The following is a 16888-nucleotide window of genomic DNA, read 5'->3' as shown; positions in this document are numbered from 1 at the left end:
TTTAAAGAACTGAACACAGGCTTATAAATATATGCACAGGAAAACATTTAAACAATGGAATATAAGCAAAGTAAGACTAACCTTGTCCATCACACATTAGTCTCTATTATTGCCAGTTTTAAATATAATTTAGGCTCAAAGAAGATGCTCCATTTGCTTTCTTTTTTTTTTTTTTTCCATTTGCTTTCTTAACCATCTCTTAGACACATGAAGTATTTAATAAGAATACTAACTAAGGTCTTTTGTTCAAGGACAAAGCATGCAATTTTCTTTTCATTTGCACATGTATTTTGACATTGAAGGGACTAGACATCACATTTGGTTTTATGTTATTGCTGTGTGATTTTCCAATTAGGTTTCTGTTATGTTCTGCAAACAGAAAAACCAGCCTGTATCTAATTTAATACCTATAAATTTCCACAGATGGTCGCAGAATATTGTAGAGTCTAGTGGATAAAGATTTTGCCACGTTTTCAATTCGTGACTTAAATTTGTGTTTCTACCACATTCTTTATTAAAAATTTCCATCAACGATTTGGTTTCCGGAGAGTATGATTATAAAATAATTCTCTCCGTTTCACTAGGCATAGTGACATCTGATTTGAAAAAAAAAAAATTGTAGATTAGGCAGCCAAGTTAGACAGCAACAGTTCAGCTGTGACTGATGAAGGCAAAAAATGTTAGCACAGTGGTTAAAAGTCAGATTCACCCAGACTAGCTTGATCCCAGTGTGTATAAAGCACCACAGGAAAGGAAAGTTTCTGAGGGTGGAGCCAAGGATTCCATGAGCAGCCATAAAATTCCTTACACATCTGTCAATGCTGACAAGTTCAGCCTTATCCTCCTTTTCACTGAACCCAGGCCAACAGCTGAGGGGCTCATCATTGAGTGCAGAGTTCAAAAGAAGAACACAGAGTTTGATATCAGGCCAGCTTGAACCCAAATCTATCTATGTGTAGATGGTCCCATGATGAGACTGTATGCAAGTTATTTAACAAAAGTAGAATAATATCTTCCCATGTAGTGGCTGGAGTGACAAATTCAAGAAGGACTCCCCATTTCCCTGCAGTGAGTTCTCTCTAGAGAAGGTATTAAGCTATCAACAAACTTTGACACAGCAGAGGGGTAAAGAAGGACCCAGGGCAGTGGAGTAACCACGTGTGAGGGTTTAGGAAGGTTTACAGAGGAGGGACATTTGAGCTGGGGCTTGGAAAAGAAAGGAAGTGACTACTATCCTGGGGTTATCAATGACATCTTGAATACTATCTGTGGTAACTATCTTTGATTCATAGAGACCTGTGTTGGAAAAGGTTCTAAGGTTGTGTCCAGGATTTTCAGTGGCCTTGTGGTCAATCTCAGACCCAGTGTATGGCAATATCTCCAGGCAAGCTCTCCAGGAGAATGTATTCTTCCCCAGTTTAGGGAGTGAACTGGACTGTGGCCTCAGTTCCTTGTCCAGCAGGCCAGTCCTCATGGATACCCTTCCTAGCCTCCCTGTAAGTGGGACATACTATTCTCTGTATCCTCAAATATCTGTGAGAGTCCTACCAGCTGACCCACCAGAACACCAATGGCCATCTATTTTGGGGTATTTCTTACCATTTCATTTCCTGCTATGCTGCCCACCTGCAGCATTAGACAGTGCTGCCCACCTGAATGGAGCCTGAACCCATCACAAGTCTCCAATGCAGCCCACAGGAGTGCTGCCCACCCAGAAGGAGCCAGTCCTTCAATCAGGTCCCTTTCCCAGCCTCTATCCCACCCAATCCCTTGCTTCTTTTCCTTCCCCACCAGCTGATGCTGATGAGGATCCAGCAGGCCTGCCCCAAACCAATATGCAGTGTGACCCACAGTGATGCATTCTCCCTGGCTCCAAATCCACATCTACACGTAGGAAGGAAAACCGTGCCAACCCTCCTTCCTATCATGTGCTCCCTGGAACACTCAGGCTGGTGCTCCAGGAAGCCCCCAGAGCATATCTAGTTCCTCTTTCATCTGGCAGCTCTCCATATCATGAACACAGTTTTCATGTCCTTCTTGAATGATCTCAGTTCAGTTCAGTTCAGTTTCTCAGTCATGTCCAACTCTTTGCAACCCCATGGACTGCAGCACGCCAGACCTCCCTGACCATCACCAACTCCCGGAGTTTACTCAAACTCATATCCACTGAGTCAGTGATGCCTTCCAACTATCTCATCCTTGAATGATCTACTCAAGCACAAATGACAAACACCACGAACACTCAGATGGGCACAAGCACAGTGCACGCTGCTCAGCTTCACACAGGCTTAAGGTTCTCCATTCAGCAGTTCTTTCATGACGCTCCCCCATCATCAGCTCTCAGCCCTGCATGGTGCCTTCCCCCGCACCACACACACACCTCCTCCAACACTATCCGTCCAGAATGGAGCCATTACCTTTCATGTACATTCTGGCAGAGTAGGTTGGTTTTTTCTACTTTAGCCCCAGTAGGTCCCACACTTTGACTTCTGGTAGACTTACTTCTTTATGGCTATCTCCATCACAGTCTCAAAAGGATGGTCCCCCACTTCTCACCTGGACTTCTCTCAGTCTTCTATGTGGCCTGTGGCATTGGGTCTTACTTGACAATTTTTTTTCCCACGGAGTGCTGGTCTACTTCATTTGCCATTTGGGGTCGGGGGAACTTCAGGCTTCAGTCTTTTGCTTCATTCTTTTTTTTTTTTCCAAAGAGACTCATTGCTGTTTTCCAGCACCCCTGAACCCCAGCTTAGAGGTTCTCCCTTCTCTTTACCCCCATCTCCCAAGCCCACCTTCTATTCCAAGCTGATTATTATCCTTTTAGAAACTAGCCCCATTCCAGGGGTCACAGGTATACTTGCAAGGTCACTCACACTGACTTCCAACAGTCATTACTTTCTTTTACCTCCAGCCTGTTTTGAATGGGATTTGACCCCATGTATAAAGGGAGCATGCTATGGTTATGTGAAAATCATATCTTCCCACTGGGCTGTATTAATGGTTTCCATTTGCCCATCTCTTAGTGACAAGTTCTAATACCCCAGGCCAGCCAGCAATGCATGCACTTCAGCTCCAGTGACTAGGAAAGTAGATACTGCTTAAATTGTGTATAAAACACGTAGTCTATGTTTAAATGCCTTCAACTTCCTGTTTTCTTTGCTCTCTAGGGACAATTCTCAGCTGTTGGAGCTAGTCTCATCACATCTTCCAAAAGCCTCTTAAAACATTTGTTTTGAAACAGTTATTCAAAGTAAGAATATTTGCTTATTCCACAACCCATGTGTAACTCTCAGAAACACACTTTGCTTCTCTAGCACTTCGATCTCCACTCACTTTCCATTTTCCCTTTTCCTTTTTCAGGTAGACCCTCAGAATTCAGATATGATCATTTGAAAAGAGAGTGGACTTTGGAATTCAACATTGGTTCTAATCCTGACTCTGCCTCTTACGAGCTGCATGGCATTGGGCAAGAAATAAATCCCCCTGAAACCTCAGTTTCCTCATCTGTAAAATATGGCTGATGTCAGTATCTCTTCTGCAGGGATCTTGTGAGAATGACTTTAGCTAATTTATACCTCTGCAGTGTTGACTGCTTCACAGATTGGTTTCTTTCCTCTCTTCATTCCAAATAAGGAACTCATGAACTGCATCCAGTATGGTGGCTTCCTCAACAGGAAAGCAACCAGAGAACATTAGTCTTCATTCACAGATCCAATCTTTCTGTCCTTAAAGTCATAGTTAATGATAACTCTGATGTTCCAGGACCAAACAGATGCTCACAGGAGACCAAAGACTGTTACAGAGTTGCAAGTTAACTATAAGGAAGGAAAGCAAGGCTCATTTTCAACTCATTGAATAAAATATTGGGATGGCCAAAAAGTTTGCTCTGCTTTTTTCATACGATGTTACAGAAAACTCTCTTTGGACAACCCAATAAGGTAATAATGGGATGCCTGCCACAAGAACTAAAACGATGTCAAGATGAAGCCAGAAGAGAAAAGGCAATATCCTCATAAAAGTATAGTTTGTGCTGCTTTCTAAAATTTGAAGTTGCCTCCTGAAATATATTCCTTACAGTTTTTCCCAGAGAGATCCTCCTCTTTTTGTTCAAAAAGACAATATCACCTTGGGTGACTAATATCATGTTTTTAAATCACAGTTGGTTGCCATGGTAACCTGATGGCATGGGATTAAAAAAAAAAAAAAGGCATTTCATTTCACTGGGTTGTTCTATGACTTCCAGCAGAATTGAGAAGCTTTCTCAGAGCCCTGGAGACCTTTCTGGAACACTGTTGGCAACGGTTGTTTGGCCTTCTCTTCTGCTGCATCCGTCTGCTGGATTGCTGAGGATCACCCAAGACCCTCTTGCTAGGGCCCTGGAAGGTTAAGGGAGAGAAAGAAAAATGGAGCCAACATCAGGCAGGAAAGAGTGATAACGGTCACACTGAGGCTCAGAAGAGCAGCTGGGGTAGAGGTGAGAGGAAAAACAGGCTTTCTGGAAAAAGTCTGGGGTTGTGGCAGTGACATTACTAAAGCAGCCTAAAAAGGACAGTTCCTGGGCAGAAAGGTTCAAAGTGTCACCCACAGCAGAGCCCTGATGTGAAAATCTATAGACCTGTCTTCTCAGACTGTGACCTTGGCCAAATTTCCTAACGTCTCTGAGTCTAACTTTCTTCCAATGCATGCTCAGTTGCTCAGTCATGTCTGATTCTTTGCAGTTCTGTGGACTGAAGCCCAGCAGGCTCCTCTGTCTATGGGTTTTTCCAGGCAGGAATACTGGAGCAGGTTGCCATTTCCTCCTCCAGGGAATATTCCTGAGTCAGGGATTGAACCTATGTCTCCTGCATCTCTTTCGTCGCCTGCATTGGCAGGTGGATTCTTTACCACTAAGCCACTTGGGAAGCCCTAATTTTCTTCTAAAATGTGAAAATAATTTCCAAGGTCCCTTCTCTAAGTCCTAACCATCTGTGATGGTAGGATGCTGACCTAGACCAGGGCATCTGAAAGTAAGATCGCAAAGACCCACTGAAGAATGAAAAAAACCCAAACCCTGCCTCAGACCTTATAAATGAGAAGCTCTGAGTCTATGGCACCTTGATCTACATTTTTCCCAAACATTTCAGTTAATTATTGTGCACAATCAATGTAAGAACAGCTGTAACAAGTCCACCACAAAAGCAAAGATTTCCAAGAAGGGTCTGAACGTCAGACTCCGCACCATACAGAACAAATGGAGGTGACCTCTAAAAAAAAAAACTTTAGAAGATAAAGAACTGCCCCGTTTGCAGGACCCATTAGCCTCCAGCGAAACTGAGCATCATCCAACATGTGCCCGGGAGTGAGAACAGGAGATCGTGTTAGTTCTGAAACAGCAGTCATGGTCTCAGGCTCTTCCTGCCCACAAACTCCTGGGGAGGGGTCAGCAAAACACTTTTTATTCACACCACATTAAGGTACAAACTTTCCTGCTGATAGGGTTGTCAGATCAAACACAGGGCATCCTGTTTTTGGGTTTTGAGGGTTTTTGTTGTTTGTTTTTTTTTTTTTCTTTTGGCTGAATCTGGCAAACCTACTTACAAACTCCTACCCCAGGCTGTCGACAAGGACACGCAAGAGAGGAAGGAAAGAACGTTTCCTCCCTCTCCACCATTATTAGGTCATGTCATCCTTCTAGTCTGAACAGAGAAAACTGACCTGTGCTGAGGAAAACAAATGTGTACAATAAAACAAGGCCTCTACAGCACCTGAGACATCGCTCTAACCAGGTGCAAAAGAGAAGTCAAACAACAGAGTAGCTTTCCTGAGAAAACCAAGTTCTCCTTACCTTTGAGACCTCCCCCAGGCAATAACTTAAATGTATAAATTCTCCACCTTCCTAATTGGCTTTTCTCCAATTAACAGCACAGTGACATCAACGATTTGCAAGTTAGTTGTTCAATCACAAAGTTGTGTCCTACTTTTCGGCAGGTTCCTCTGTCCTCCACTATCTCCCGGATTCTGCTCACATGCATGTTCATTGAGTTGGTGATACTATCTAACCATCTCATTGTCTGTCACTCCGTTCTCCTTTTGCCATCAATCATTCCCAGAATCAGGGTCTTTTCCAAAGAGTCAGCTCTTCGCATCACGTGGTGAAAGCATTGGAGCTTCAGTTTCAGCATCAGTCCTTCCAATGAATATTTAGGATTCATTTCCTTTAGAATTGACTGGTTTGATCTCCTTGCAGTCCAAGGGACTCTCAAGAGTCTTATTCAGCACCACAATTCAAAAGCATCGATTCTTCAGTGTTCAGCCTTTATGATCCAACTCTCACATCCATACATGACTGCTGGAAAAACCACAGCTTTGACTATATGGACCTTTGTCAGCAAAGTGATGTCCCTGGATTTTAATATGCCTCCTAGGCTGGACATAGCTTTCCTTCCAAGGAGCAAGTATCTTTTAATTTCATGGCTCCAGTTACTGCCTGCAGTGATTTTGGAGCCCAAGAAAATAAAATCTGTCACTGCTTCCACTTTTTCCTCTTCTGTTTACCACAAAGTGATGGGACCAGATGCCATGATTTTCTTATTTTGAATGCTGAGTTTAAACAGCTTTTCCACTCTCCCCTTTTACCCTCATCAGGAAGCTTTTAGTTTCTCTTCAATTTCTGATGTTAGCGTGGTATCATCTGCATATCGGAGGCTATTGATATTTCTCCCAGAAATCTTGATTCCAGCTTGTGCTTCATCCAGCCCAGAATTTTACATGATGTACTCTGCAAGTTTGCTAAGTTTGGATCCCAAGTAAATTAAATGTGTATTAACTGTGGATATAGAAGAGGGTTCAGACTCTGTGTAAAAATACAGTCAATTTTAGCAGCAATTTTGAACCCACAGTTCAAAAAATAGAGACTAAAATTGAGAATTCATCTTCCCCATCCCCCCACACACACCAAAAAACATTGGACGATTAGAGTGAGATAAAAGTAGAATATGTGGGGCAGAGAAGCCAACAGGGGCTCACGTTGCAAGCCTTAAAGGTTTAAACTGAGAAATATTATTAGATTGACCTACACATAATTCTGTTGGTCAAAGAGGAAACAGATTATGCTGAAGCCACCTTCAGAAACACAGCCAGGTTCCACATAGAAGACATGTCCCTCTCATCATCCCAGATGTCCTCAACTCTCCAGTACATTTATTTGAGCATCTACTGTGTGCCTGAGGCTGTGATGATGCCTATTTTGGAGAAGTTCCCACCCAGGAAAGACATTCACATTTGAAATGATTAGAGATGAAACTGAGTGTAGCTACAAAACAGAAGGGGAAAAAATTCACGTATGCTTGAAGTGTCAGCACAGCTGATGGAGGGAGCAGAATCTGAGATGAATCTTTATAGATGCAAAAATGAGGGATAGAGATATTTAGGGGTGAGCAATTGGAGAAGGAAATGGCAACCCACTCCAGTGTTCTTGCCTGGAGAATCCCAGGGACGGAGGAGCGTGGTAGGCTGCTGTCTCTGGGGTCGCACAGAGTCAGACACAACTGAAGCGACTTAGCAATAGGGAAATGGGAAATGGCAGAAATGAGAGTACCATGTTGGAAGAAGGGAGATGAGCAGAGGTATGTGCTAGAAACTGGTAAGAGTTGGGGTTGACCCAGGCAACCCCTGGTAGCTGTATCCTGTTCCCCTCATCTCCAGATTCCTACCCGAGACTAGTGGTTCCAGGAGGAGGGGCACAGTGCCCAGGCTCTCCCTCCATGGTGGACCGAGTCTCAATGAGATGAGTGGAGTCTTTGGGCTTCCCCAGGACCTTGATCCTTTTCTTGCCCATTTGTTCTGTCATAGGAGAAACTTTTTTAAGTTAAAGAGTATTTTATCTCTTCAAAATTGAGACTGAGTGAAAAAAGCAATTCTTAACTCAATAGTAGAATTTCAGATATTAATAGAGGAGATATTAGGATATTCTTGTGTAAAGAAGATATTAGGCTTATGTCTGAAAAATGCCTGAGACATCTCTGAAGACCCTCTCTGTCATTTAGATCTTCTGTCAACTATGGAGAAAAATGATCTCTCTAAAGACTTGGAGGAGCAAAAATGGTAATAAACTATTCACTGGCACTCCTAAACTGTGTGTTTCTTCATGGCTTCCAACCAAAGACCAAGAAATAAAAAGGAACAGTCTTCTACAAAGAAGGAGCTTACTCTGTGTGTACTTTGCTTGGTCAATTCAGTCGTGTCCAACTCTGCGAGCCTATGCACTGTAACTGCCAGGCTTCTCAGTCCATGGGGGTCTCCAGGCAAGAATACTGGAGTGGGTTGCCATGCCCTTCTCCAAGGGATCTTCCTGCCCCAGGGATAGAACCCGTATTTCCTGCATTATAGGTGGATTCTTTACCAACTGAGCCACCAGAGAAGCCCTAGGAGTTTACTCTAGGTGTTATTACCATATTTGGAAGACCTATTCCTTTTTATTTAGCAAATCTTTCTGACATGCTCACTATGTGCTCATTCATTTGTATGTTACACTTGTTTGGAAAAAAAGAGCACATAGTGAGCAAGAGGAGCCTGGAGGGGTACAGCTCATGGGATCGCAGAGTCAGACATAACTGAGCAACTAAGCACATAGTGAGCGAGCAAGCGAGAGAGAGCTGCCTAAACAGCATCCTCAAAACGTGATGGATCTGAGAAGCACTGGGGAGTTTGTTGGGAGAGCAAACCCCTGGTCCCACAGCCTGAAGATTCTGATTCAGTATATCTGAGGTTAAGCACTTGAATCAGCATTTTTTGTAAGTGACCCAGTTGATTCAATTTTAGGTGGTCCCTGGCCACTTTGAGAGTCATTACAGAAAGTAACAACAGGATGTGGAGGTCAAGAATGAGAAACCTTAAGTGGAAACCAAGCAGGCTGAGATGACATACTGGTTAACCAAGAATCACAGAGGGGCTGTGTCCCTCACATTTTGAACGAGTCCATCTGGAAGCCACAAGGGAAAGATCATTTACCGCAGAGGCAGAGCAAAATGGCTGCAGGGTTGACAACAATGGAGTTGCCATGGCAACTGTAATCTGTGTTTCAGTAGAGTTGAGAAAGGTCTCGGTAAGAAAGAGGTGAGAAACCTGTGCTAAAGAGAACGCTGTGTGATTTATCAAGGGCTGCTGAAACTGTGTGTGGTAGCTGCCTCATATCCCAAACAGTGAGGAAGAAATCAAAAAGATCAAGGATGAATTCCTTTCAAGAGGGGCTTGCAGGTCAAGTGTTGGTGGACAGCTGATTCATGAAGCATGATTTGCCCTTTGGGTTTTTTGTTTTTTTTTTTTAATTTGTTCCCGGTCTTCCTAATATTGAAGAGTCAACCAAGTGCTGAATGAATCAATCAAAAATAAACACAATACTCACATCTAAGGAAGGTTAAAAACAACTCTGGAAAACAACCACCACAGATTTTTATTTTAATTAAAAATATTATACATGTTGTTGCATTTTCATGGAAAATATCAAGTTAAAAAACACCAACAGTGTTAGTTTTCAGAGACCTTTGCACCTTGTTTTGCCATTTGCTGCTTTTTCCTGTCTGTGGCATTAACCATGTGTAAGGAATTGGGGCCCAGTGGAATTGGAGCTTCCTTGAGGTTCATACCCACAGGACTCCTGAAATGAGCAGTTTTCTCCACGACGATGACATTCCATCAAATTAACTCAGATACCACCTGCTTTGGCTTCCTTGTTAAAGAAAAGGAAAGGAGCTGGCATACAAGCCCAAAGCACATGTTGCCACCAATGCAGCCCACATGTCTGCAAGGATCAGCTATGACCTTATCTGGTTACCAAGCCAGTTGGCACGTGACCTTGAACTCTATCCAGTGTATTAGTGTCCTGAGCCTTGACCATAAACCTTCCCCTGAACCCATGTTGGGAAGACACTGCCATATAGTGTTTCTATTCAGACAATCAGCAAATACACAAAAGCACATGTGGTCCCCATGCACAATACTATCAAATAAAAAAATACATATTGTTACAATACAACCTTTGGAATCACTGACTAAAATATAGCCATGTGAGTATTTTTAAAGTCTTCACATAATTATATATTTGTTAAGAAAAATAACACAGCATAAGTATTTTACTTAAAGACATTTCAGCTAAAAACTTCCCACGGGTAAATATAAGATGTATACAATACCATCCTCTCCCCTCCTTCTTTCCTTGCTTTCTTGGGATGGTACTATTCCCTAACTTTTGTCCCTTATCCTACGTCGTAATGCTGCTTCCCCATAACGCTCTCACGTGATGCTTCTTCTAAAACTGGATCAGATGTGACAGGGCCAGCCTGGCTCTGTTCTTATGCTCCTTTCCTTTAAATTGTAGTACGCTGAATTGGGGTTCTGCATCCTGCTTTATGTCAGAGATGAATCCCCCCCAAAACACAAACAAACAAAAATAGCTGGATAGCAAAAAGTTAGAATTGCCTCAGCTCTTACAAATTAGAAAATAGTCCTTTCTCTTCAGTATGGTCTCTCAATTGATGGGAATAAAATAAGGCTGAAATTGCTTTTCACATTCTGGCTCTGTTGGGGGCATTTTCACATAGACCCCTGTAGTAAGAGGGCTTCTTTTCTTTAGCTGCCAAACATAAAAAGAAACAATCATTAGCACTGAGGAATACAGAAGCCACTTCTAACTGTAATAGGATTCGACAAATATTGGGTCCCTACCCCACTGAAAAATGGATGTTCACAACATGCAAAATTATAAGCCTCAGGAGATTTTCTTGATTCAGCTATTAAAATTCATTTTGTGTAAAAAAACCCTGTGCTATTGACATAAAATAGAAATCATTTTCCCTGACAGGGAGACAGGAGGAAGAAACTCTGAAAAAGCTTTAGAAAGAACTTCCAAAATACCTATGATAATTGACTGGATCTTGTTTGTCAGGCGATGAGCTTGATAAGATAATAAACTTCAATTATTCTCTTTGAGAGCTGTGTTCCTCATCTCTACTCCTCATATACTTTTGATTCGTTTTTTTCTCTGTCCACACTGATTTCCAGTTTTTATCACCTCAGTAAACTGAAGTCTAATCTACTAGTCTGCATGGCAGTTTGTAGCAAATGAGGTAGAAAGAAGCTACTGCCACAGAACAGATTATAGAGGATCTGGGAATAGAATGTGGAGGTGAGGGAGGGAAACAGGGAGGGAAGGGGAAGGTTTGTGATGGCAAAGCCAGCCATAGGCAAAGGAGGCTGAAAGTGACTATCGGAGAGAAACGGTGACGGGAGCACTGATTCCATACCTCTGTCTCTTCTACAACAACTGCAGTAAATAAAAACTGGGTTCTCTTCTACTGTGCTGGAAAGGAGGGTCAGGCTTGTCAGGCAAGCAGACTGGGTAACAGGGAGCCCTGGGCAGGGGTTACGTGGACACCTACAGCTTAGACAAGGAGGGCACAGAGAGATGGCTTCCAGGTGAAGTGAGGGACACTAACCACCCAGGTGATCTTCTCCAGCAACATTTTGCCCAACCTCATTTCAGGTTTCAGGGTTATGATAACTCAAGTACAATTGTCATGGAGATAAAGAGCAAAACAGCTGCCCTGTGTTATTCACACAGTTACTCAAACTGAAACCTTGTGCAAAAGCACACAAACATTCAATGTCAAACACACTCATCTAAAATATTAGTCATCCTGAAACCTCAAAGGCCAGTGCCAAGGGTTCTAGTGTGTTCTTTACCACTGTCCTTGCTCTTCTTCATTTATTGCTTCATCTACACCATCGACTCAATAGTGTCCCTTGGTCATTTATCATCACCAAAGGCATCCAGACCAAGGATGGTGCATTGCCCGCATTGCACTCACCATTTTGCTCAAAGAAACAGCTGTGATGAGGAAGCTGTAGAAAAACAACCCTGAACTAACTGCTGCCAGGATCCAGAGGAGAAAATCAGAATCCGGGCATGGTTCTGGATCTGCAACAGAGAACAAAGCAGAGCTTCCCTGAGATGCTTTCTAAATTCTAGTGCCTTACTCCCCCGACTGGTGAGAAAAGGAATCAGTTCAAGCTGCCAAACCTTGATGTCCACCCGTAAATAGAATCGCTGGCCCCCAGATAAGTCTGTCTCTTGGGGCTACTTGGCTGGGAATTTCAGATCAAAGGCCAAGGCCAAATTTCATGCCGGCCATCACTCCAGAATGAGTGCCCCTACCTGCTGGGAGGAAAAACACCTTCCTCGACTCATTTTATAGTCAGAATGCTGTTGTCTCACCATCCATACTAAGCAGGACTACTTAGACTGCTTAGACTACTTATGCCAGAGAAGTCTTTTTTTCATTAATTTTTGTTGGAGTAGAGTTGCTTTACAATGTTGTGCTAGTTTCAACTGTAGAGCAAAGTGAATCAGCGCTATGTATACATATATCCCTTTTTTTTTTTTTAATTTCCTTCCCATTTTGGTCACCACAGAGCACTGAGTGGAGTTCCCCAAGCTATACAGTAGGTTCTCATTAGTTGTCTATTTTATACATAATATCCACAGAGTTTATATGTCGATCTCAATCTCCCAATTCATCCTACCACCCGCCTCTTTCCCCTCTTGGTGTCCATATATTTGTTCTCTATGTCTGTGCCAGAAAACTCTTAAAGAGAATTCCCACAATCCTAAACATGAAGGACCCAAAATCAAGGGGCCAATTTGTTTGCATGGCAAAGAAGAGACAGCAGTGCAAAAAGTGTCGGTCAGTGACGCTCACCAATGACGTAAATCTGGGTTCCATTGCCAATGCCCACGTAGTAGGGCGGCGGGTACATGAGCTCCACTTTGCAGACGTAGAGCCCAGTGTCCATGGCCCTCAGCCCTTGGATGGTGAGGTTCACTTTGTTTCCTCTGGAGGTGCCAATGCAAGTGGAATCATCCAGGAAGGTTAGCTCATCCTCCACCATGTAGGTCCCAGCACAGACTTCGGTCACCTGGCTGCCTGCCTCCCGCAGCACTGTCACTCGGACCTCGTCAGCTTTGCCTGAAGACTCATATTCACATGAGAAGCTGGCAACACCCCGGCTGCTAGCCAGCACCACTGGAGGCTGGGTCACATTCATCCCTAATGTGGGAAAACCAAAGGGAAATCAATGAACTCAAGCTCACCCACCACCAGGTCCAGGCAAACCCTTGGGCAGGGTGAAGTTGATCTCTGATGGCCCCGTCCAACTTCACCTGTCAACCCTTCTCTCCCCCCATCAACAAACCCATCACCCTCCCCACCCCTCCCCTCTTCCATCCACCCCAATGCCCCCTCCATCTCTTGCTGCCTTCTGGCTTCTCTTCCATAAAGGTGCTTCCTTACTGGAAAACAGTTTTTGGAAGGCAGTTGGTTGTGGCAGTGAGAACACTGATGTGACAAACAAAAGGGCTGGCTCTACCATGAAATACATGGTTTGGGGAAAGCTGCGCCTCCCTCATAGCCTTCATTTTCCCTCCCATGCAAAAGAGGGGTTTATCTCAGATGACATCACAGTGCCTCCCAACTCTGGTATTCTAAAGTTATAATAGAGCAGTAGGGGAAATTTTGGAGGCTGAGGTAGAGAATCTTGCCTTACCTCTCAAAGTACACCTTAATTACCTCTGCTTACTTTGACCTGGCCCTGGATCTCGATTGCCCACAGGGAGCCGAGCCTTGACTAACGTGCTGGCCACCCCACTTCCCTGCGTTATTACCACAGAGGGAAGGATGCTGCTTGATGGAGGAAGCCGCAGAGGGAGGGCACCGGGTCGCTTCCTCTGTAGGCTGAGGCAACCCTGCCATTCACTTCTATGGGCTTCCCCTGCCACTGCCATCACCCCTTCCTCCACCCTCTCTCCTTCATTTGAACACCTTGTATTCCTCTGTCCTTTGTCTTCTAGCTTCTACAGGAGAAGGGAGACCAGCTTTCCATACAAAAGGACTCACATCATATAAAAAATGATGGCTTTGTGACAAATTACCTTCCTATAAGTAACTCAGCCCCTTTCTAGTCCACCCATCATACAAGTGACACTCTAAACTTGGATGGAACCGTGTAACTCATTCTCTTCAAACCTTTTCATGCCTTATACACTTGGTTGTTTTTGCTGAGTCATGTCTGACTCTTTGCGACCACGCACACTGTAGTCCTTTGGGCTCCTCTAGCCATAGGATTTCCCAGGCAAGAATACTGGAGTAGGTTGCCATTTCCTCCTCCAGGAAATGGCAAAAAAACTTTCCTCCTGGGTCTTCCTGACCCGGGGACCAAACCCATGTCTCCTGCATTGGCTGGCGGATTCTTTGACCACTGAGCCATCAACTGCAAAATCAAAGTAAATAACACTCACTGTCTCTATAACCTGATCCTAACCTACCACTCCAGTCTGAGTTTCCAGGACACCTCTTCCTTTATACTGAAAACACTAGTCTTTCCCCCAAGCACCTGTATGGACACCCAGAAGAGACAATAATATGGCAGCAGCCATTGCCATGGTTAATGCAGCAACCCTGGTTGTCTAGACAACAGTTTTCTTTCTCAGCCCTCATTTCTGTCTACCAGAGATGCCCTCCGAGCACCCTCTGTACTATTACAACTCCACCATAGTACTTAAATTCTGCCCTGTATTAAAGTATTTTTTTGTGCATCATTGTATGCTGCCCATTTGTTGTGTTGACTCTAAACCTAAAGGAGACCAAGTTTCCTGCCCTCCCCCAAGGCAAGCTTCCAATTATCACCACTAAATCTGGTCACACTTCATTTTCCAATATCCACTAGGAGCGGATCCCAGATACAGGTTGAGAAATTTTCTTAAAAGTAAATTTGATTGTTTCTCTGGGCATTTAACCTTTGCATATTTAAAACATGTAAAATAAGAAAATATGTGTGAATATTTCTTATACAGGAAAAATTAAATAAACAAATATTTTTTGAGCCCCTATTTTGTACAAACCACATAGTTTTTCATCAGAGGTCTAGAGGGCTAGAAGGCAGAAATTTGTTAGAAAAGATCACCATTGTACACCATGTAACAAACCTAGTATCAGCCTTTAAAGGGCTTTATTTCAGCTGAAAACTGGGGAACCTGCCCCTAAAGTTCAGAGATAAGTCAGGCAACAATTAAGTATCTTATGCCAAACAGACCAACGGCCCTTTCTTTTGTTCGTTCCTTTATTCTTTCGTTTTTTATTTCTTTCATTCTTTCTTCCCCCCCCTTTTTTTTTTGTTTTACTACTTCAAATTGCTTCATTTTAAAAATAATTACTAGCTAACTAGTTTATAGAGTTGACTAAGTGGATCTTAAAACCTTGCATTGAGTAAAGAAGGCCGCAATGTTAAACAAGCAGGCTCATTTGTTTATAAAAATGAATCAGAAGACCTTAAAACTTTGAATTGATAGGAAAGAAACATCTCATAATTTGCTTCAATCAATGTTTTTTAAAAAGGAAACCTTGAGCTAACCCTTATTTCAAGCCCAGATGGATTTAGGATGGTCTCTCTTCTTTCTTACATCACTTACCTTTACAGTATTTTCTTCCAGTCTTATAGAAGTGTCTGAAATTTCTCCTGTCTGCCAGACCAACTCACATGTACTCATTAAGCTTACACTCCATGCCCAGTAAGCTGTTACTAGCTGTGTCTCTGCTGGTTTGCTCCTTCCAGCTGTCCCTTGCCTGCCTTGGAATACAGAGCTGCCCAAACCAGGAGACTGGAGTCTCACCTTTAGTTTCTGGCTTTGCTGTAAATCTCTGCCCTTGACTGAGAAAAGAAATGAAACCCAGTGGGAGAAACACCTCCTCCACCTTCATGCTCCAAAAGCCTCACTCACCTTTAGAGAAAACAGGAATGAAGAGAAGAAAAAATAGGGTAGTGCAGGGCCAGGTCCTAGACGTCCGCCAAGTCCCATGACTCTGGACTCCAGAGCAAGCCATGGCTTTATGGGAGCAGTTGTTCAGGTCTTCAGGAAGCAGAGCAAAAACTTTCAGGATCCTGAAGCTTTGAAATGTGTTTGAACCCACACAGAATCAAGGACTTTATATAGCTGGCTTTGATCCCAGGTATATACTACACATGTGCACACACAGAAGGCACATGAATTTCTAGCCTTTTTGTTTTGGTTTTACGAGAAAGGAAGACGTGGGTTTAGCTGCTACGTCGAAGAGATAACCTCAAACACTCAAAGTAAAACTGAACAAAACAAGCCAATCCATGGATGGAAAATGCACTCAACTTGAAACTGAAGCTTCTTGTTCACTTTGAGGATAAGTGGAGACTTGGAGAATTTCCTGGAGCGCAGGAGTCCCCCTAAGTCCCAGTCTTATCCGATCGTCTAGGCATCTTTTGCCACCCAGTTTATTTCATTGACACCCCCAGAACTGCTTAAGCTGCTGGCCCTCTGAGCCCTTGTGTTAAAGACAGAATGAGTCTGTTGTGCTGTTCTTAGTTGCTCAGTTGTGTCCAGCTCTTTCCGACCCCATGGACTGTAGCCCACCAGGCTCCTCTGTCCATGGGAATTCTCCAGGCAAGAATACTGGAAGTTTTGCCATGCCCTCCTCCAGGGGATCTTCCCAACCCAGGAATCAAACCCAAGTCTTGTTTTGTTTTACAGCTGGATTACAGATGGAATCCATTACAGATGGATTCTTTACGGTCTGAGCCACCAGCGAAGCCCAAGAACACTGGAGTGGGTAGCCTATCCCTTCTCGAGGAGATCTTCCTGAGTCTTCCAGAGACTCAGGAATCTCCTGCACTGCAGGCAGATTCTTTACCAACTAAGCTACCAGGGAAGCCTCCCAAATGAGTCTGGACACCATTCATAAAAGCTTTCCACCTGTGAGACACCATCCTTGGCATGCTTTGCAAAGCAGAGTTTATTTCTCCTAGCTCCATTTAGCATTCTGTTAAGAGA

The 16888-nt window shown here is 43.5% G+C and overlaps 1 protein-coding gene across 1 annotated transcript; it reads right to left on the bottom strand.

Moving 5' to 3' along the window:
- Positions 1 to 10504: 10504 nt before the first annotated feature.
- Positions 10505 to 15911, bottom strand: CTLA4 (cytotoxic T-lymphocyte associated protein 4). The gene is given in 4 exon segments (NM_001290862.1): positions 10505 to 10609; positions 11844 to 11953; positions 12735 to 13082; positions 15809 to 15911. Coding segments are annotated over 4 exon segments (666 nt in total).
- Between the last annotated feature and the right edge of the window lie 977 nt (positions 15912 to 16888).

Source organism: Bubalus bubalis, chromosome 2, assembly GCF_019923935.1.
Source record: "Bubalus bubalis isolate 160015118507 breed Murrah chromosome 2, NDDB_SH_1, whole genome shotgun sequence".
Lineage (NCBI taxonomy): Eukaryota > Metazoa > Chordata > Mammalia > Artiodactyla > Bovidae > Bubalus > Bubalus bubalis.
Note: the sequence above shows the minus strand (reverse complement) of the source record. Positions and strands in the feature narration are given on the sequence as shown.